Below are 24,038 nucleotides of genomic sequence, written 5' to 3' on the forward strand. Positions count from 1 at the left end.
TAACAATTAATCAATCAATCATAGTTTACGATAATGAAATATCAGTGTACAATTATTTACCTTTATTGTTGTAGTTGTTGTAAATGACGAATCTAAGCACTCCACATTTTCACGAATAAACATAGTTATCTGCTTTATCCCGTGCGGCGGACCCACAGTTATCTGCTTTATCCCGTGCGGATCCCGTGCGGCGGACCCACTGGACGGGCATCGTAACGTTACCGGGCGTTACACTTTTTCATGAGTGACTCCGAGCCGCAACCTAATTTAAGACGTTGTCACGTCAAAAAATATTATCAAGACAATGGGCTCCCCGGGTTGGTTTGTCATTGATGCATAATACACATGAATGTCAAACCTTACATTAACACTTTGTACCCTGAACCCGAGTATAGGTCGGGCCGCGTCGGCAGCGCCTGCTACCGGCACCCGAGTATAGCTCGGGTCGTGCTATTTAATTGCATTATTTAGCTCAGTCATCTTATTTTTGGATTCAAACATTTTGATTATGTTCATTGGTTGCCTAAGTTCGTATTTGTTGGTTTTGAGATCCCTGGGTCACGTTTTAGTAATGTAATACGTATATTTATCGTTGTACTACAAGCGAGTCTAGACAGCTGATCGTAGGCGCCGCGGCTGATCGTCGTTACTGTCAGTTTGCTTTGTAGTGTTTCACGTTGTAAGCCTTAGTGATGTCTTACTAAGTTTTCTACAAATCTTGCCGACAAATACTGAAGCAAATGTTATTATAATGTATTATAAATGCGAATTTAACTGTTTGTAAATAATCAGAACTTTAGTTTGTTACTGAATGAAGTAAAGGCAATGTGAGGTTATCCGTGTGTTTTGTTTGTATTTACACTCGCTTTGTTCATTCTTCTCGACTTTCCGTTGATTTTCTTTTATATTCTTTACTTATTATTTTCGAGTTTAAATAATATGGGTGATGAAATCAAAAGTGATGCAATTCGCGATCTTTTGTTTGACTCCGAGTCGGAAAGTGACGATGGTTTTTGATACACACCTGGGACCAAATATTGATTTTATGAACGATCTAAACGAAAATGTGCGAGATCCTGTATTTGATTCAGACCATTGTGCTTTAAAAATTACCACACTAAGGCGAACTACCTGAACTAACAAGTTATGTAGCAAAAACTTTTTTTGTATTTTTTACATAACATTCAATAGTATGTAATAATTTTATTTTGAAAATAAACTTTATATTTGTATACATTAAAAAAAAGTATGTATCTCTATCTTTAAAAAAATAATATAGTATGAGTTCACAACATAATTACTGTAATAACACAGAATTTTTAAAAGCATCATAAAACCCCCAGGGAGCCACGCCGTAACATGTATTAAGGGCCCAGGGTACAAAGTTTTAATAGGATACCGGGAAGTTTACAAAACAAAACTTAGTTATTATAGGGGTCGCAACTCCTATGTAAACCCGTATTCTGGGTTTATCTTCTTTAATATACTTTTTGTAATATATTTATATGACAAGAAACGTGTGTGTCAAATTTCAACTTTTTTCAGACAGCGGGAAGATGAAAAATAAAAATATAGTTCTTCTAGGATTTGAAATCATATTTTAGCTGCTATGGCAATTAAACTTCATTAAGATGCTCTTGTCTTTCTATGTAAGTTATGAGGCACGTGTGTGCCACATTTCATGTATGTAGGACATAGGGAAGTTGTAAAAACAAAAATTAAGTTCTTCTAAGAATTACAAGTCCATTTCAACCCCTATTAGTGGATTATATTTATTAAAGATATAATTATTGCTATGGATAATGCAACGTATCATTCAAAACAAATATGTAAAGCACCTAGGAGCTAAAGCTATAAGGCAGAAATCACAGAATGGTTTACAATAAAGGAGTTCACTTTAGTTCAGATATGATACTTCTAGTGACAGTCAAGCTCCACGCGATAGAACTAATATGGGCTCAAATTAAGGGAAATGTTGCAAAAATACGAAGTTGTTCAGTATTACTTCTATTACATAATTTGTGAAACAAGCTTTGGAAAAGACTACACTTGATTGTTGGATAATAGTTTTAGAGAATACTAAAATAATTATTGATATCGCTTGGACCAAAGAATGATTGCTGGGGGAAGCTGTAGAGAGACTAGTATTTTGACTGGGAGACAGAAGTTCATTCGAAGACTGTGTCAGTGAATATGAGGTAGACAGTGAAAATATAAAACTGATAACAAAGACGATGATGATAAGATTATGCGTTTTTCGGCCGCTTCATTTTGAGGAATACTAACTTCCCTCAAATTATCTGTAAGCAAATTTACACATATTGACTTAATTAAATGTTTGTTATTGGGTAAATAAATAATTTAATTGCCTTTTCTTGACTTAATTATTCACCAGAAGCATACAAGCCTAATTTAAACATTTCGCTGTTGTGGTTTGTGTGAAAACATAACTGTCGATATTTTACCTTATGTTTTATAACTAACTGTTTTATAAAAGGATGTTCATATTTTTCAGTTCTGACCTCCCTTAATTTACAGAACAATACTGTCGAATCGTGATGTATGCTGACGACTCTGTCCTTGTGACTTCATCAAAGGTTGTGGAGGATCTTGACATACATAGCCTTCAACATGGCTCTTGTTTATTGCAGTTCCAATGATCTTGCTCTAAATGAAAGCAAAAGTGTACAAATAAACTTTGGAAGCAAGAGAGATGACATTCGTGCTCTTCCTAATTTACAATGTGCTAAGTCAACTAAGCATCTAGGAGTCATACTAGAGGACCATATTTCCTGGGCAAATCATATTGACCAATTATGCAGCAAACTGAGCAGCTCACTCTTTGTTTTGAGACGGATGTTGGTTATAGCCTCACCTCAGGCAGCCAAGACTAGCTATCATGCACTCTTTGAGAAACACTTAAGGTATGGCATCGTGCTTTGGGGGGCCTCGTCACACAACCACCTTGAGTGAGTGATACCTTCAAGGGTAAAATATTAACTGCAAAGGGCATTTATCTATTGGAAACTATCTGCCTAGCTAATTCAAAAGCCCTTGTACGGAATGGACACTTCCATTGTTATGGTACTAGGCCATGCAATCACTTCAATCTGCTTTCTCACAGGACTGGAAGATTTGAAAAGAAGCCTACATAGGCTGGTGGTAAATTCTACAATAAACTGCCTGCAGAAATCAAGACAACTGAATCAAGGTGTTTCAGAGCACATCTTCAGGCTTGGCTCCTTCAAAGACATTTTCACAATACAGCAGAGTATATGGACTGGCCAATGACATCATTTACAATCATTCTACAATCTCATTCCAGATGAAAAATGTGGTAAATAGCCTACAATAGGCTATTTTCTGAACCTTTTCAGATTAATTTTACCAATGTTAATATTATTTATGGCAGCGTGAAAAGATAAAGCAATACTAATTCCTCATGTAGTGGTCATGATAGTTCTCACAATTACTTGCTTCAAGGAAGAGGAGGAGGAGATTTGCCAATGAAAGTACTATGGTAAAAGATTGAAATAGGACAAACTACTGGAAGGATACTGCAGCCGAGATGTTCATAAGTTAAAAATAAAAGGATATCTCCATGACTCAGAAGGCTATCATTTAAAAGAAAATAACATACATAAAAAATATAAAAAAGGAAAAGATCCACCTGTTTAGTGTGCAAGATATTTATATAATTTTAAGCCTTATATGTGTACATTAAACTCTTCATACTATTACAAGCCATATCTAATCAAAAGGTGAAAAAAGGAAGAAATTTATGCCATGTGCATCATTAACCAAAACTGTAATTATATGTTTCAAAACTACTTTTTTAATTGTCACTTAACATCTATAGAACATCCTCGTCTCCTCACCTGATGTCAGCTTTTGTCGCAGTCGACGCAGGTCTCGTTTGATGCCATCGAGTATCGGCTCCAACAGATTCCGGGCCTCCTGTGATGCCTCTCTCAGCACCATCCTCACCAAAGAATTTAGGGTACCTGTGCTCGTCGCTGCCAGATCTCTCATTTTCAGCCTCAACAGTGTGACTTCGAACTCAGCGTTGTTGGGCGGGTGGTTATGTTCCTCCAGTACCCGTGGGTTGTTGTACTAACACAAGACACTAATGTATGATTTAACTGAGTATGGTAAATGAATAAGTTTACATTTGTTTTACTTACGATTAAGAAAGCTTTGTTTTCAACAGAGAAACAATGGCTGGCCGTGCATGAGGCTAGATTCAAAATAGCAAGTGCTCGAATCCTCTCTGAACCAGTGCACTTTTTGTCAGTTCTGCCAGACACATACTATATAGACTTTCTACTCCCCTTACTATACAGATCTTATATTTGGGGGAATATGCAGAGCAAGTAGATCAGCCTCTCTAGTTTTATTGTAAAAACATAATGACTGTTATTTTCTCAAATTTAGTTAATCAAAACTATAATTGTAAGTGTGTGAGTGCAATTGTAACTGAACATCCGAGTGCACTAAAAGACAAAATCGGACAACTTTTATAAAAGGAGGGGGTCATATTACAACCCCCCAACAGTCTTTTGTTTTGTGGAAACATGGACTGTTAATCAACTTTTTCGTGATTACGTATTTGAAAAGTTTAGATTTTATCAAACTAGTACAAATACTTGAAAGCCTACTCTAACCCTTTTATCATGTTGTTTGGTGGTGTTTTTCCAAAGTAAATTGTAAAGTTTTAAAGTTTTTTTTGCAGGAAATAGAGACTAAAACATATTTTGTAAAAAATGTAGTGCTGAGTAAGATATGAAGATTCGGTTCATCACTGATACTGTATATATCACATAATAGAAACCTATTAATCTATATCACAAAATCGATTAATACAGGCACTATAACCATTAAACAAACTATTAGGATAGGTAATAAATAATACATTTAAATAATTTAAAATAATCATAACAATACAAACATATTTAAACTAAGATAGGCTATTATCTTTCAATGCTATTTTGGTTAGTTTTCTAGCACTTTTCTATCAAGTTAGGCCTAAGTAACACTTTTATTTAAATGAAGTCACTTATCAAATATGTTTACAATCTTAAAATAAAATGTGTTTATGTTAGTACAGATGACTTAACTTCACTATTCTATTATGTATTTGTTGATTATATTGTTGGGGGTAATTATGCAATATCGTTTATTCACCATTTTAGTGCTGCGGGATAATAGACTCAGAAAACTTCTGCAAATTACCGACACCTATTGGCTAGATGATCCGTGTTTAAGCCATATTTAATGTAGTATACAATTGAAATATCCAAATAACCATATAGCTGCATTTACACCAACTGGCAGCACACATGCATTTGATATGTTTTGATGTATCGCTTAATACCCATTTTTCCCTCCTAAAGTCTTTGGAATTATAATTAAGTTAACTATGATGTTGTTATGGTGTGCCATCCAATAAATTTTTCAGATGTGAAATACGCGTCTAGGTAGTACCATTGTTTACTTTGTCCTGTACTTCAGTATTATCCAGAGGCTATTATTTTGGGAATAATCGTTTTACCTGGCACCTTAAAGGCTACATTATTAAGAAAGAATAGAATTTATTTTACTTACTGTGAAAATTACATGTCATTATGATGCTTTGTTTAAAGTGTGTTTTTGTTTTTGTTTTTTGGTCGATTCAATTGAATTTTTGAGTTTAGCTATGTTAAAGTACCATTTGTTACAGGTGTGTAAAACCACCAATGGATTTCACCAATTGGTTTTCCCTCACTTCTCCCAACATACTTCATAGCCAGTTCCCACTATTTACCGAAGTGAGAAAAGAAAATTGTGGATGACATTCATTGAAACCTTAGCTCTAAACTTACAAATGTAATCTGTTAATCCTAAATTAAGAATCTACGAGTTGGTACATTACATAACTTAATATAAATTTATCATTTATAATTACACTCCGCATAAAACCAGACGTAATAAAAATATAGTGCCTAATAAAAAATTTCTCAGTACATAATACCAGATGTATAATATGAAAACCAGATGTATTATATGTCATAACGTAGTGTATATTGAGTACTTTCATTTGGTATATGTGTCATCATGGAGCCGTTTTGTACTTTTGAGAAGGACAAAAGTTTTGACTGTCCACATACAAAACCTAAAGAATACTCATTGGTAGCCTAATAAAAAATTCTCAGTGCATATAACCAGATGCATTACACGTCATTGTGTAGTGTATATTGTGTACTTTTACACAGTATATGCGTCTTGCTAGAGTCGTTTTGTATTTTTGAGGAAAAGTTCGGACTGTGTACGTGCAAATCTGTAAATCTTTGATTTTCAAATCTGCTGCTGAAAATAGATTATGAGGTAGTGACTTTTATGGATTATTTTTGTTCCAGTTGCTGACAGAAGTAGTGGGAACTAGTAATGAAGTATGAGGGGGAAAACCCCTTTGTGGAATCCATTGGCAGTTTCACACCGGTCCTTTGTTCAGCGATTGTTTTTTTATATGAAAACTAAAAGCAGTGTACATATTTACACATATTATGTAATGATATATCTGGAATATTCCATAGCAACGAGCCTTAGTTTGTTTTAATTGTTTCCAGTAGGCCTATTGCTGTCAAGCGCATAAAAGTTTTACAATCTATTGACATTAGTTTATTGCGGAAAAATATAATGTTACACAAATGAACACACTATTCTCACATATGTATTTGTTGTTATTTCCTTCATCGTTAATGCTTTGTATTTATGTTTATTGTTATTGTTAGAGCTGGCTTATATTTGTTTACAGTACTTATTGTTATTTATCTTGATATTGTTATTATTATCTGTATTTGTTATAAATTTGACTCTAAAACGTGGCTTTGCCATTAAAAATTAATGACACGAATTTTGTATATAAATTCATGACCTATCACAAGCTGCAGTATTATAAGCGTCCACCAACACAACCAGATTATGATTATTGAATGATTCAAATTATTGATATTCATTACCATATAAAAGACCGGAAATGTCCGAACAAATAAAGCAATAAATATTTCAAACAACAATATGGTTTTGCTACTTTTCAATCTTAGAAATGAATGTATAAATATTAATAAAATTTACAAATTATAATATAATATATACTTTATATAATTACAAAAAAACAACATTTACTTACTTTATGTATTTTCAAGGATAAACGTGACTACTTGTGTAACAAAGAAGACACGTACGTCACTGTTCTTGCGGCCATTAGTGAATAACGAAACACATGATTTTAGTTTTGAATTTATTTCCAAACACGATTTCACTTTGAACTTATTTTGAGTGATAATGTCGAACTGAATTAAGTTTTAGGCTTTTAAAATCGTATTATAGTGAAGCTATACTTTTATATGTTAAATAAATGTATTTGTTTCAAATTACTTAAAATAACTAAACTTTATTTAAACGACGTTTGAGCAGCGTAGTGCTTACGATTACTTTAGCCAGTCTGAAATGGTATTTCTGCAGGTACTGATGCCGTCAAAAGTACATTCATTAATTAAAAAAGTAATTGTTTGATTTAATCTAAAATAGCCTAGTACAAAAACACGATTTTTTATTATATTCATAATACCAAATTTAGAATGTTCAAAACAAGTATTCTCAAGATCATTTTTAGATACGCCGTGTTTGTTCTTACTTTCTTACAGAAACACTATTTGATTTCCACCTTTAATTCTAGTTTTCATCTCATCAATAAAAAGCTGGGACAATTCAGATTTCAAGGAGTAAGGACATTATCTTGAAACCATTTAGAACATTGCTCAGAGTTTACAAAAACATTTTGAGCCAATGTCTGCATATTCATCGCCGTTGTAATTTTTGTCACTAGACTTCTCCTGCATAAAGGAAATAACAACAGCTGGTAATGACTTCATTAGTCTAAATAAAGAAAGCTGGCAATGATTATTATTTATGAATATCTATAGGTCAAATGTCATATTCGATAGTATCAGTATTTAAAATCCGAATCCGATTGTGTTGGTGGTTGCTTATTATACTGTAGCCCAAATCCGATTGTGTTGGTGGTCGCTTATACTGTAGCCCTATCACGTGGTAGGAACTTAAAAATAATAACTTAAATACAAACAATTTTGAATGAAACTGTAGTTTATAAGTTTAAAAAAATGTCCAAAATTTGACAACTTCAATAAAAAGTGGGTCAGTCATAAACCTCCCTATTTACTGTCCATAGGAACACACAGATCTGCAAAATTTCAAATAAAATGTCATGGGAAATAGGCTAACCCCCTAGGGTCTGAGGGTCATCCCCACATTTTTATCGTTATACAATAAATGGGATAGATGTGGGAATAAAAATCTTACCGGCATTTGCGTCACCATGGCTCCCTTACACGAAAACCGCGTAAAATGTGAACATCTCCACCTGACCAGTTTGACACTGTCAGATCGTCGCTTCCTATAGCAATATCCATCGTAAAACAAAAGTTCAGCTCCTCTTACTCCTACGATTACTCGAGGTTCTTCCATTCACACAATTTGATTAAATACAAAATTAATCAATTTGTCTGTTCATTGACACTAGTCTTTAGTTGGGACAATGTCTTGAACAATATTTGAATGCATATTCCAAATAGTCCATAAATCCACGAAATTAGTGTCTGCACATTCCGCTCCGCCACCCACTACCAGGTAAGTTTACTTCACTGCACTGCGATTGTGCGATTTGTAAATCACAAGAGTATAGACTAGAGTAGAGAGTAGTCATTGACAGAAGAATGCACGTGGGACCAACGAAACAAAACAACCAACAAACAACTAAAAACTCAAAACAAGTAGAGATGTGTCGTTCACTCGTTTAGTCATAACATGACCCTTTAATTGGAATGTATCAGTCAGACACTCAGGTGAACGACTGAACAGTGCCTGGACGAGAGTGTTCCAAAAAGGAAAGTGTTCACTCTTTCTCGCCAAACTATTTATTTATTTCACTTCTAACGGTAAACCTAATATACAATAATAGTAAAAGAAGATATATCAATATAAACATAATCTAATCATACTGTATATTACTAAATGTTAATAAAAACAATAATTTTCCAAATTGTTTGTTTTTTGGACGAGACATTTCGAAACCATCATCAGGCGATTCCACAAAATTTTGTTTTTAAAAAAATTTGCATGCATTTAGTAATATTTAAAACATTTTCCAATTGCTCCAAGAGTCTTCAATAATCATATTGAGTTAAATTGTTCTTAATGTATTGTTGCAAGAATAGCAACATATACACGTTCATTTTTCTCTGGGAAAATCATTTAATTACTTGTTTGATTTTTATTCAGTACAAATCATCGGATGGTTACATTTCTGAGAGCGATTAGATATTTGGCAAACAGTTAAGTCAAGAAACACTAAAAGAAATATTACAATTCCGTTCTTGGTCCTTTTTGTATTTTTAGTTATAATAAATGATTTTCCGAACAACCTCAATCTAAACTCAGTCAGCTACACAGACTACATAATGCTTTTGCAAATAATAGAATTATAAATGACTTGCCGGTTAGTATTGAAACTGCATAACTGGAAGCAGGAAACTTGTTTAGCTCCAATGGGCTTCACTGTAACCAGGAAACCCCCAAAATATTCTTCTCAGTTCGTCAACAGTACAGTCGCAGTCAGTACATTTATTGGGGATCTGGATCGATACTAAATTAACTTGGTGAGATCACGTAGACAAGTTATGTAACAGAATCTTGAGAGTTAGCTTTTTGTTGTGGAAGCTGAGGGACTTAATATCCACAGAATATTTTAAAACTTGCTACTTCGGTTTGTTCGAATCACATATATCGTATGGTCTTATTCTCTTGTGTCATTCAGCTGCAACTCATAGGATCTTGCTTCTTCAAAAGAAGGTAGTGAGGGTTATTTTTGTAGAGTGGCACCACAAGATCATTGTAGACTTTATTTATTCATAGCAACATTTTAACGATCATTAATCTTTACATATACCAAATTTTAATATTCGCTAAAACTAACATTCATATTTTATCAAGCATGAATGAAATTCATAATTACTTAAAACGCAATAGCTACAAATTAGATATACTCCAACATAGATTGGCTAAAATTGAATTATCTCACCAGATAAATGCAATTAGATTTTTGAACAAATTACACAGTTCAGCCAGGAACACTTCTTTAACAAAGTTTAAAAACAGGATCCTTGATTGGTTGCAAAGAAAACCATTTTAGACAATTCAGGAATTTTTAAACAGTGATGTGGAGTTGGTATTTCAATATTTTAACTAATAAGATTAATGTTCTTTTTTATAAATAATCTATTTTACATTTAATTAAAAATAACTTTCACTGTTATAATCTTACTGTTTAAATCTATTTCAGTGTTAAATTAATTATATTTATTGACGATTCCTATTTCGATTATGAATTGAATAAAGAATTTTGACTTTAACTTTGAAGTTGCTAAGGGATTAAGATACTGCAAGCCTTCTGGTAGTAATTTGTTTACCCCGTGCAACCATGCGAATAAAAAATTACAATACTGTAAAACCAGACCTGCAGATGCTTTACAGTTCAGAAACAAACTTTAAATTACAAATGATAATCAGAAACAAGATCAAATAGTTAGTAGTAGTTAGTAATCCACTGTTCTTAAGTGAAACACCCTAGACCTCGTCCCGCTCCTCTAGGCCTAGCTCTACCTCAACCTAAACTAAACAGTGTGACACAGTGTGTCAACAACTTATTTCCGACCATCGGAGGACTAGGAAATCACGGTATGCAAAACACTATTTTTACGTTTAAATAAATTTTCTGCTGATCGATTAAGGTATATTTTGAAACTAATTCAACTGGGAAAGCCTATTTGTGAGAATAAATGAGGGGGGGCGTTACCCACAAATCGGTAGAGAAAAAAATGCAGTGCAAGAAATCATTGCAAACCTTCGAGGTTCTGAAAGCCACTAATAGGAAAAAATCTAAAAGAATATGCATCCACTGTAGTCTCAACATACGAAAGCTCCTCACTATTTATAATGTATCAACTCAACCAAATTTGAAGGTCAATGTTTCGTAACATTTTTTCAAGAGTTTAATATTGGTTTCCGTTCGCCAACTAGTGATGTTTGTGGATATTGCACTATGCTAAGCCACAGGTTAAAACTGCAGAGGGAACTGAAAAACCAAACGCTTATAACTGAAAATCGAATTCACAAGTTAAGGGCAAAATAATTTTATGAGCTATTAAAGGTAAAACTAGAGGATGGAGTTAGCCTATACTTTGACATGCATTAAGTGCAGCCTCTCCCAAGAACTTTGATTCAACAAGCATTTTATGCTCGGCAGTTTGGACTTTATAATGTTTATATCGTGGATGTTCAAAACAAAAAGCCAACATTTGTTATGTGGATTGAGGAGCAGGCTGGCCTTGGTTCGACGGTATTTTCTTCAGCGACGGGTGTTCCGGTCAAAATAAAAAATCATGTGCTCCATGCCCTTATGCACTTTTTGGCTACTCACAAAGGACCGTTAAACATCAGAAAAATTAACATCCAAGTTTGCAGTGCGAGGACATTCATTTCTACCCTATGATAAGGTATTTGGAGGAGTTGAGAAGCTGTAACGAAAGAAGCCAACGATAGTAGAACAAGATGAGTATTATGAAGAACATTGAAGAGTTGGGGGTTTTAAGCTTTCAGGAACAGATTGGGCTTTATTTGACATTAAAGAGCTCGGGAAGAGTTTGAAAAATCTTCATATGATCAATGAAAAGAAGAGGATTATAGTTAATCCAAAAAAATAGAAGAGGTAAAATAGGAATAACTGTATTTGAGAGTTAGTCCTACAGATTTTAAGATGAATGATTGAAAAAAATAAGCGTTATTGAAAAGATGTATCACTTGGGTTGGTATTCTAAATAAGCCATTACAAGAACTTCCCTTGGTTAACCCTATTAGTGCAGCTAGGAAGAAAGATGTGGATCAACTGCTTACTATCTTGTTTGAAAAAGACTGGAAAAGTGATGAAAAGTTGGTGTGATATAAAAAGCTAATTTCTGAGTGTCCTACAACTGTGACTAATTAAGTTTTTTTGAGTGTCGTGAGGATGACCACGCAACCCACCTTTGAAACCCATTAATTTACGTTTAAAATACAGTTAAATGCCATTGGACTTAAAATTATCAATCAACCGTCTACAAAACTTAGTCCTAAATAGAAGATTGACATTTTTAAAAATTATTAAAATAGATCAAAAGTTAACATTTGTTAATTCCTTACAGTTTTATATTGCTCAGTATTGATTTTATATTATTGACCAAATTGTCTAATAAGGTACTATTATGGTTTTCTATAAAACAACTTTCATGTTAGTGTGTTCCAATCAAAACCCCACAAATTCTTTATTTGAGCCATGTAAAACCCCACATGTCCATTTTGTTCAATCAAAATCCCACATGTCCTAATTTTAATCTCTTATAACTAATAATCAGTGATATTTTGATTTAGTATACTAACTTAGAATGGTTCCTGCCGAGAAGAATAAGGAAATACCAACTTTAGCTCATATTGCTCTATCATTTTTATTATTCACGTTTTTGGGTTATACCGTTAAGTTGCATTTGGTGGACATGTGGGCCTTTGCATCTCACCTCCTCTTATCTGCTGAGAAGTGATGCTAAGAAGGAATCTGGATTGAGAGCAATGAATCTCTTGAGAAAGATGGCGCACTCCGAGCTCATAACTAGCAGGTAACTGATGAATACTACTTCAAGGGATGTTTTCCTTGTTGCCAGCATCCGGTGCTGCCACAGTCCTCACTTTTAGCTGGCAAAAGTCACAATTAAAGCTTTCAGAAATCGATATTTTACCTGACTGGTACTACGAGGAATCTTTTGCACTGGTTACCAGAAACGCAGCTCGTATTTAATACATTCATATGAAAAATTCCAAGAAGAAAATATTTAAGTATTTCAAATTGTAATTTTAATGAAAACATTGAAGGGGTATTCTATACTTATTTGGGTAACAATTAATTCTTCCTGATTTTGGAGTAAAATTGTTTTACATAGGTAGGTGGCGAAAAACAACGAATAATGTGTTTTCGTCAAACAAGAAAACAAATATATCTTAAAATAGTCTTCTATACATTCGGTATATAATTTTTGAAACAGAAATAGTCATTAATAGATTAAATATTTACAACAATCTAGTTTTGGCTGTTGGATACGTTATACCATATTTCTGCTTTACTATTCTTAGTGTATAGGGACAGACTAAATTAATATAAATCTAAGCAAATAAGTCATAATATGATATGCAATTTTTAGATAGTAGTACCTATGTTTTAAGGAGAATATTAACAGTTTGAAAGACTGAGATCTTTGTTGCACTTTCATTAGAATTATGGCATTTTTTAATACAATTGCATGACGGTTATGGTTAATGTGAACATTACGACCATTTTGCTATTAGGTTATATCTGCAAAGAATGTATTAATGCTGTCATCAAACGTGTCTTTAAAGTGTCTGAACGTATGTTGGTACACTTGCATTAACTTCTATTTTCTGTATGTATGCCTTTGCACCCAAACTTCATGGGTTAGATTTTGTAGACCCCTTTGTTTATTTCTGGCCCACAAATGTCTGATGAAGGAGTTTCAGACGATTTAGAAGAAAACAGCGGGGAAATTAAACAGAGAACTATAGGAGATATAGTGTCAATTGATAACTGTGATAGTGTAAATAGTTCTTTCATCACAATGGGTCGATCAACAGAAGAACTTGCAAGTTATGAGGGGTCTGTAAGTGTTTGTTGTAAACAAATAGAGGAAACAATTATTAATGAAAGTGCTGTGCTTTTTAACGACATAAAGAGTGTTGAAGAGTGGTTGAAACATAAGACAGACTTAATACCGAGTGAAGATTTTGATGAGCCAAAAAGCTATGATTTTTTAAATTTTAATAGTGAAGAAACAGTTGCAAATAACAATGAAGGTTCAGGTGCTATTTTACCCCATATTTCAAATATTTCAAATGTTATGATTGAGGAACTTAATTTAAATGTTGAAAATTGGGAAGATTTTGTTTTAGAATCAAAATGTGATGAAAACATAGTTGATTATTCAAATATTTCAACAGGTCTCAATATAATCAATTCATCTGGCGAACTTGAACTACATCAGATTGATGGATTTTTAAATACGCCTAATGTAACAGCCTCTAGCTCTCTGAATAAATCAGAACCGAGTGAAGAGCAAATCATTTCAGAAAAGGATATACAATCAGAGAAAGCATTAGCTAACGTTTGCATGAGTAAGCCTTTGCCATCGCCGAGATTTTTAAAGAAATTACCTTTGGTTAAAATACCAATGAACTGCTTAATTAAAGGAAGAATATTAGGAAAAAGTCATATTTCTACTCTTTCAGGTAAAAGTCCTCTCTCATTGCTTCACTCTTCAACACAGACGATAAAACCATCTCCGAAGGTAAATTGTATATCAGATCAATTCAAAAGATCTCTCAAAATTAAAGAAAAAAGTCAGTTTGCATCTATATCTTGTGATGTTAATGGAAAACCAACAATTATGGTTTTACCTTTTAAACCTGTTAAAGCTTCCAAAAGCTCCTTACTTAAGACCAATCAAACACGTAGTTTGTTAAAAATTAACAATAGCTCATTGCAAACAAAAACTTTGACTAAAAACATAGATGGACCTATTAGACCTACTAGTGTAGTTCCTAAAGAACCCAAGAAAAAAGAAAAGTTTCCAGTTGCTCTTGTTGCAATATCAACTGATAAATCTGTAAATACAACTGAAATTGTTATAAAAACTGATGAAGGTGAGAATATTTACAAAGGAAAAACAAGTGATATAATGAAAGCAACTAATTCTGTTAATGGACAGTTGTCCACTATGTCCAAAAAGGATGACTGTGGCCTCGTCAAGACAAATGGTAAGTAGAATAAGAATAATTTCAAAATAGTTTTTACCTTCAGGCTATAGCAGTCTAAATTGTGAATTGTTCAAAGGGCGATTTAACGCATTGGAGCCCATTTTCAGTTTCATTATTAATTTTAATTAATAATTATTTTACGTCAAGAAAACTACAATTACTGTATCAACTGAAAATTGTCACTACTGGAATATACTCTTATGAATGTAAATGGGGAGACTTAATTAAGCGGCCTACACTCATTATTCTGTTGTTTTTGTCGAATTGTTCGATATATTATTCAAGGTATCAATTTACATTAACGTGACCATGGAAAGGTATGTTTTTTTTCCTGAAAACAATATTGAAGAAAAACTTCATTGGCAACGAAAATCAAAGGAGCTACGATTTTTTTAAATCCTCTGAAAACTCAGTTTTTGACAGTTTCCTATAACTCCGCGTCTGCTCAAATTCAGTACAGCCAAATTTTAAAAACCGATTATCATACCAACAACGAGAAATTATCGTACTTTCATATAAAATAATCGTACCAAACACATTTAATGAAAAAGTGTTGTGTTCGTATAATAAATTATGTTATAATTAACTTTTGGTTTTTTACTTGTATAAATTTGTCAAAAATCTTTCATGGTACGATAATAACTAACCATCGTGTATCTTACCGGTGCATAAAATCTATGAAATTATCGTACCTTTATGATAATTATTGTACCTCTGGCAACACTATCCATATTTGACAGTTCAATGAGCGGATCCACCATTTCTGGGTTGTGGCTGCAAAACTGTACCCACCTGAACAGGTAAGTGATAAGTTACTGAAATGATGCTGACTAATACGTTAATCCTGTCAACGATGCCTGCCTGCTGCGCAGTGCTGCGCACTGCTTGCTCTTTTAGAAAAAAAATTAACTCGAGCTTGCAAAAGTCGAATACCAGATCACGTGATGCCCCTGCTCCTTAACGCAATAATGTCCGAAAGGCATCAATATAATACAATAATATACTTTCCCCCCAGTTCATATGCACCTGTGATAATAATACTCACTTGGCTATAAATGCCCAACCCATGTAACAAAGTCCATTTTCCATGGTAAATAAATACCTTATTCAACTTCGATATGAACAAATCATACACAATAAGTTATAATAAATTGCCGTAACATGAAGAATCTCATTTATTACAATTTTATAAACATAAATTTAACACTAACATTACAAAACAACAAAACCAATTAAAGCCTAGACTTACATATCAAAGAAACCTTATAACATTTACAACTTATCCTGTTTGATAATAATGAGTAACAGCTTTTGTGAAATGGAGGAAAGAATTCTCCCCATGGGTTACCAGGAGCCAAACGTACATGTTGATGCCACTTAAACTAATCTCATCACTTGTGAGAAATATCTCATATATTTTCCTCATATTCATCGCCATTTTCAATCTCAAAATATTAATTACTTCTTGCTGTTTACTGATTACATTAAAGCTGCTATAAGTATTAAGGTGAAATCATATGCTAAGTTAAATAAATTGTAATATTGAATTATGTCTTCGGATAAAAACATCGAACAATTCGTTAAAAACAACTGAATAACGAGTGTAGGCCGCTTATTAAAGTCTGTCCATGTAAATGATTTTAATAACATAACACTTAAGATGATTGCATTTATCAGAAAGATGAAGTAAATTAAAAAATAATAATACATTATATATTGAGAAGCTGACGTAGTAATCCTCTATCTACTATTTGCTATTATGTGATTCAAGTTTTTCTGTTGAACATACAAAGTGATATTTAACTTAAAACATACACATTATAGCCTTTAATGAGTGTTATGTTATGAGTAGATAAGTATATACATATCATGGGCAGAAAACAGTTAAATTGAACTTTTAGACAGCTTTCGTTATTTGAACTTTAATTTAGGTGTGCTAATATCTTTAGAGATGTTATTCTCTTTCCGCCAGAAGTTCGGGATGGCTTAGCCCGTACTGATGGAAAGAGACATTTCTAATGGGTGCATTCCCATACCGGATTTTCCAACGTGATCTGTGATCCAAGGTGTTCTTAATTGGGTAGGCTACATATTGGGATTTTACAGTATGTTGTACACCTGATTGAGTATATGTTTTAGGCACTGTTGTATGTACTGGTATGGTTTTTTGAACCTGCCTTTCTTGATTTATGAAATATGTATGAGCCTATGCTTTTAAAAATGACTCACAATATATTGTGTATATTGACAGGCGCACAATCACTACTAATTAAAAACAAGAAAAATCTTTTTCATTTAGTTTAATATAATTAATAGTTTAAATTGGTTTTAATAGTGTTTTAGATACAATAACATATTCCCAACATAAAATAATAGTTCAACTAATACCTTCATTTCTGCATAATATGTGTTTTCTGCTGGACATATGGTGTCCAGGTGAAATAAATCGCTACCAACTATACACCATAAAAATTTAAAAAAATATTTAGGCCTAATTAAAAAAAAAAATTAAGAAAGGAAAAATTCTGGAAATTCCTTGCTGTGAGTTTGTTAAAATAATTGTAACATATTATTAACCCTTTGAGTGCCGTGGCGTTTTGCTATATGGTATGCATAAAATGCCGAACGAAAATGCCTGATTTTACAAAGGTCTGGTTAAAAATTCATAAAAAAATTATTTATTGCTATAATGTTTTGGGTTTTTACTTTTTTTGTAGATAAATATATTTTCTTTATAGATATAGGCTAATACATTGATTACTTATTTAACGTGTTTATACCCATAAAAAACATTAACAAAAACTTTATGATCAAAAACATTTTGTTTCTTATTTTGACATAACTTAGTATTATTGAAATATTTTATTTTTTCACTTTCAGTTATTCTATCTTATACTTAATTTAATTCTTTACCAAAAGACACATAAATACTTTTTTTATACTTATAAATAAAGTTAGGAAAATATGAAATGCTACAAAACTAGAAATTTTCTAACCTAACCTAACACTCTGTGTATTATCTTCACTGCTAATGGTTAAATCTAATGCCTGCAATACTAGGTTTTCATTGTCAACAATGTTTTTGCAACTCATTGTTTATAAATATCACTGAACAAACACAAAAAACATACTATACAAATGTATTTAGTTAAGTACTAGCTGTTCATGATCACGGTCAAGTCATTGTTCTACTTACAGACAGACTAGAACAACATACACAAACGAAATAATACGAAGATGCTAACTACAAACCCATTTACACTTAAAAATTTTCAATATTTACATTCATTTGCACCAGCGCAAACAAAACATGTGACAGCTTGTCCGTGTAGCTGTCGATTCTAAACTCGACTGATGCGCTCTCTTTACAATCACCGTAAAAATCAGAATCTAATCAGAATGCAACAAAACCTTCATCAAAAGTTACGTTGAAGCCTTTGGAATGTGTATGTATAGTCATTGAGCCAATTTAGATAAATACTACATAAAATATAAGTTTTACTGCAGAAGTCACAAATAGCGATCCTGGCATTTCTTGCATTTCTTGCAGGATCGCAAATAGCGATGCTCTGGCACTCAAAGGGTTAATACTTTAAAAAGTATTTAGCTTTTATACATGTGATTCAGAGATTTTACAACAGGTGGGCTTTACATTTTTACACTAGGTTATGTAAAATTCCCATGAATATAAGTTATTAAAATATTATTTTATTTTGAATGAGGTTTCTAATAGTTAGCCGAAGGCACCACCGAAATCCACACTTCTGTTCAGGGGCATTTCTGATCGGTACTTTCCTGGAGTAGCATACAATAAATAGACCCGGTTTTATTAACCATTAACCAAATGATAAAATTAAGACAGGTGAGAGAACAAATGTCATTTAAATAACAGAGAAAACAAACATCTTAAGACATAGTTAATCATCCTTTAATGTAATTTTGTTCTGTTTTATAAAGTTAACTATCTTTTTTTATATAAAAAAGTAACTTTTAAAATAAATGGTGTTTAGAATATGAAAATGTATAAATTTACAGTTAGCGGAGATAATTTAGTTATTGTTAAAATTAAATAGTATTAGTTAATGATGATTATAGATATTATTATTCAATATGGTTTGATAATTTCAATTAAAAAAACTGGGTTTGTTTATCGTACACTACTCGTTTTATGTGCTCAGATCACAATAGATGATTTGTACGAAACATATTGATCATAAATGCCATGTCCAGAAGTGTGGGCTATGTGGCTAAAAAACCATGCATTTCTGGCAAACAAAAGAAAATCATCTCTCGAGATACCACCTCAATTCAAGCTCAGATCACGTAATTGTTTGTAAATGTTAAATAATTAAATTGCTGGAACCAATGGAAATAGGAACATAAGAATAAATTGCAGCAAGCGACGCTGCAAATGAAGCGGTATCGTAATCAGGCAGCTATGATAGTTATCAACGGTGTCTGATGTAAACTGGTTCGGTGGCGACTTTGACTAGTACAAGAATGTAGACACCTAACGTTAATCAAAACTTATAATATATTGTTGTTTCCCAGTAAAAAACCATGTACCTTTAATAATTACCATGTACCTAATGAATTTTCATGGAGTGTTTCTTTGTTATTTTTTACTAACGGTGATGTGTTGACAGTGGTATCTATGAAGGTGTAGGTAAATAAGGAGGATAGGTCAAACACAGAGTAAGATGTACTTTGTACAAAAATTTAGGCTTTTTGTAAACTGTTTGATAGTAAACAGTGCAATATATTTACTGTATATTATATTTACAATTATAACAAACAATATATTTTTTATATATTGATAGTTGGTAGATTGGTTTGGTTGGTGAGAATGCCAATCTTTTGAATATAAAAGGTTACACAATAATTTGTTGATATTTATTCTATAGCATAACTTATTTTGATCAAATGTTCCCAAAAAGCTATAGGTGATAACCAAATAAGTGAGGAATATCATGGTTTGTAACCACATATGACTTGAAGTCCATATATTTTATGTCTATGTTCATACATCGTAACATATGCGGACGGACTATGCACGTACATGCATAGATGATAAGTTGTACTCGTACAGTAGTAAAGAAAGAGATTATTACTAAAGTAAGAATACTTTGTGAATGAACATTCTTAGATAGATAATCAAAATAAAGAATGTTCGTATCAATAACATTTGACTTAATTTTCATAAATTTCCTACATATTTGTATATTGTCATGTGTCTGACATGTCTGTGCATGAACATGAACTGCTCACAAAAGTATGCAGATACGAATAGTTAACAGTTGTTGAAGATGGGGCTTGTATTGGCTACTGTTAACTTTATTACATTTAAACACATGAACCAATATTTAAAACTTTTATTTTTGTGAGGCCTTTCGATAGCCCCTTTGTGATGTGTCTGACAAAGATAGCTTTAATATCGAAGAGCATCACAAAAATAAAATTTTTAAATATTGGTTTATGTGTTTAAATGTAATTAACGTAACAATTGTTTACTTTATATTTAGTTTAAATAAATAAATCCTATAGAAAATATACGTGAATCTTCGTCAGACACATCACAAAAGTGCTATCAAAAGGCCTCACAAAAATAAAAGTTTCAAATATTGGTTTATGTGTTTAAATGTACAGTAGAGTCCCGTTAATCCGACCTAATTGGGACCGAGCCCTATTCGGATTATGTGATTGTTCGGATTAGCCAGAATTACAGAAAAATACGGTTTTAAACTTGAGAATGGGTCTATTTTGTTATAGAATTATCAACATTGTTTATTAAAACATGTTTTCTGACTGTTGCATTGTATTTCTTGACAAATAAATGTGTTTGCGAATACTAAGCACATTTACCGTATTTAGTGTGAGAGTTCTATTGTTAAGCAATGTGAGTCATCCAATAAACTCTCTTCAATGCGACAGAAGACAATAACTGAACTTATGTCTTTTAACAATTAATATTGTACTCAATAATAATATCAGTACTGTATGTCCAATTTTTTTTTGATTTCACTTCTTAATACAGTAATTTCACTCATACTTAACCTATAAGTTTCAATTTGGTACTGTTTTTAACTTTATTATTTATGTACTGTACCGTACACAATTTGTCTTAATAAAATACTGTATGTCTATTTAATTAAAGTTTTCTTTGTTTATGTACGAAATGATGCACCCATTTTCATTTTTTAAGTAATTAGTTCCTATAACTGTTCATTATCGTTATAAATAATTCTTCCTGGACCTGTTCGGATTAACCGACGTTCGGATTACACGTGTTCGGATTAGCGGGACTCTACTGTAGTTAAGTTAACAATTGTTTACATTATATTTAGTTAAAAATAAAAAATCCTATAGAAAAAATATTTTTGTGGGTTTATATTTCAATATTGTTATTATTGTTGTAGGGATAACTTAGTTTCAAGATTTTGTACAATACAGTAAAGTTCTTATTTTTGTTTATTAGTATTACATTTTTTGTAATGTTGAATCTATTATCGTAAATGTCTCAAATGATCTGGAAAGCGGATAAACCGCCCGTGTGTTGATAATTGATAATTAAGTGAACTTATTATAAGTAGTAAAAGTCCATCCATCTATCTTTTCCAAGTTAAAGGCCCATTCAGAAAATCTATTTTATAACCTACAAAATTAAAGTAGAAGGTACTAGAAAATATGACGTATTTATAAACTACATAGCTATATTGTTGAACCTTTACAAATCACTTTAAAATAGTTAAGTATTCTTGACTTACATTTTTTGTTACTGGGTGGTCTCCAAAGGGTTAAGACATAAACCAAAAATAATTCGAGAGAAAATGTTCATGAAACTTGTGGAAATTGTTATATAACAACATCTTCATATCTAATGCATTAATATTGTGTTTGCAAGCAGAAAATCAAGCTGTTAACGATATACTTGTGAAACTACTTGGTGTGAATGATGAAGAACTTGACAGTATCGAAGGCACTCCACTGTCAACACATATGCAATGTCCTGTTGATGGTTGTCAGTTCAGAAGTTCCAAAGGCGGTGCTCTCAAAGTGCACATCCTGCAGCATTACGGCATCCGCCCATTTAAGGTCAGTTAACATAAGGAAGTCCAATAAGTTATTTGCTTTTTACACATAACACAGCCATTCTCGGTGAAATTAAAATCAGTATTATTTAGGAGACAACTCAATATGAATGTTGAGTTTTGTTTAATTTCAGCTTCCCACATTGTTCAGCATCTGAGATTAGACACTGTCACAGACTTGACTCCTGGAATCTGTAGTCCACACTGTATGAAAGGATCCACCAAGACTGAAACATTAGAGTACCTGTGGCCATGATTTTAGTATTTGAAACATATGCTTGGTAACACAATGAATTCTTAGTCGTTTTTTGTGTTGTATCTATTTTAAACTTTAAGCACATCTAAGCTACAAAAAAGCTCATCTGGTTTACCCAACAGAAATTCAGTGCTGTGTATGTGAAGAGATCTCATTAAATACACAATTGATTGAACTACGACATTTTAGATGCGATCCAGCATGGTGGAGCAATAGATTTTTCTACATTTATAACACAGCTATGGTCGGAAGGGTTGATGACTCCTGGACTGTCTGAAAGGATCCAAGGATCCAGCAAGACTGAAAAAGAGTACCTTGGCAATATTACTCAGTACTTGCCTTGATTCCAGTATACAAAACATACTCTCGGCAACACAATGAATTCTTATCATTTCATCATCTCTTATTGTTATTTCAATATCAGAAACACCTGTAAGTTACGTCAGAGACATAAAAGAGTTCATCTGGTTTACTTAGCAGAAATCCAGGGTAATCTAGATGAAGAGATGTTCTCATTGTCTCATCAGGTGCACATTCGAGTGCACACATGATGATGTTTAAGATACAATCCCAAAGCATGGCAAAACAGCAGAGTTTCCTACACATAACACAGATATGGTGGGAAGGGTTGATTCAATGTGAATTTGCGTTTGCCTTTTGTTGGGAAATGTGTCACTATGTCTGATTACCATTGTAATGAAAGCACCCACATTACCAATCCTACAAGTAAGTTTACTCCTAGTACCGTACTAGATTCAATTTATTTAATCATCTTGTGAAGAAAGAGTATTAGGAAGACTAATTTATATTACTGTTTTACTCATTTTGGTTAAAACACACTGTGCGAACACATGACAGTGAATTATTTAATTTAAAATAACATAGGCCTGCTTGATTATGGCCACTCATCTTAACAACAAAATTGATTAAACAAAAAATTTAATCTAGATTAGCCTTCAAACATTTTAAATTGCTGAAAATGATTAAAAAAAAAATAAATAAAACAGCTATGAAGCTATACCACACTTGTATGTTTGTTAATATGTATGCATTTTATTAACCAAACAATCCAGATGTTATCACTATAAATATTTAATTATAGTTAGAAATATTTGAATCAGAATTAGATTTTATTCACCATTAAGTAATATGTCTATTACAATAGGTTTCGTCACATTGTAGATACTACAATAGCTACTGATTATGGTATATTTAAGGACATCTTTTACTAATTTTGAATCGTAAGCTAAATTCAGATTAGATAGTTAAATGCATGTATTTTTATAAATTTTGATGTAATGTAGGACAATATGTCCTGACTTAGGTGTGCCACAACGCTTTGGTAAGATTTGTTTATTTTAACCTAGTTTGTAATTATGTATTAGGTTAGTTCTTTTACCTGAAAAAGAGATCAGATTGCAGACCTCAAAACGTAGTGTTACTGATTTCTTGTTTCATTGAACGATGGCAAATGTCCAGAAAAATCCTGTTTCCTTCAGAATTGAGTCATTAAACATGATTCTATTATTTTACTAAACAAATGAATGATGTCAATGGGGTGATAATTTTCCACAAGACGATTCTTAAAAATAGATGTTACCTTAGCAAATTTTAAACAAGTTCAATACTGATCCTGGAGCATAACTAGATTAATTAAAAATGTAAGTGGTTTTATAATTAATTCAAAGATGTTCTCAATTAAATAATTTGAAAGCATGGGCTTT

The 24,038-nt window shown here is 32.4% G+C and overlaps 2 protein-coding genes across 4 annotated transcripts in view; one reads left to right on the top strand and one right to left on the bottom strand.

Annotated features, from left to right (window-relative positions):
• LOC124355234 overlaps nt 1–8,911 on the bottom strand; it is a 42,726-nt gene extending 33,815 nt beyond the window's left edge. Inside the window, exons 1-2 of one of the 2 annotated variants that reach the window (XM_046806275.1) lie at nt 8,362–8,911; nt 3,879–4,113 (exon numbers count right to left, since the gene is read on the bottom strand). In XM_046806275.1, coding sequence (XP_046662231.1) covers nt 3,879–4,113; nt 8,362–8,526 — 400 coding nt within the window. In that variant the 5' untranslated portion in view covers nt 8,527–8,911. The remainder of the gene's footprint in view (nt 1–3,878; nt 4,114–8,361) is intronic. The other variant, XM_046806273.1, reaches the window with a different exon arrangement.
• A 4,653-nt stretch (nt 8,912–13,564) lies between these two features.
• Nucleotides 13,565–24,038, top strand: part of LOC124355235 (myoneurin-like) — a 35,431-nt gene continuing 24,957 nt past the window's right edge. The window contains exons 1-2 of one of the 2 annotated variants that reach the window (XM_046806276.1): nt 13,565–14,970; nt 21,872–22,062. In XM_046806276.1, coding sequence (XP_046662232.1) covers nt 13,656–14,970; nt 21,872–22,062 — 1,506 coding nt within the window. In that variant the 5' untranslated portion in view covers nt 13,565–13,655. The remainder of the gene's footprint in view (nt 14,971–21,871; nt 22,063–24,038) is intronic. The other variant, XM_046806277.1, reaches the window with a different exon arrangement.

Source organism: Homalodisca vitripennis, chromosome 2, assembly GCF_021130785.1.
Source record: "Homalodisca vitripennis isolate AUS2020 chromosome 2, UT_GWSS_2.1, whole genome shotgun sequence".
NCBI classification, from domain to species: domain Eukaryota; kingdom Metazoa; phylum Arthropoda; class Insecta; order Hemiptera; family Cicadellidae; genus Homalodisca; species Homalodisca vitripennis.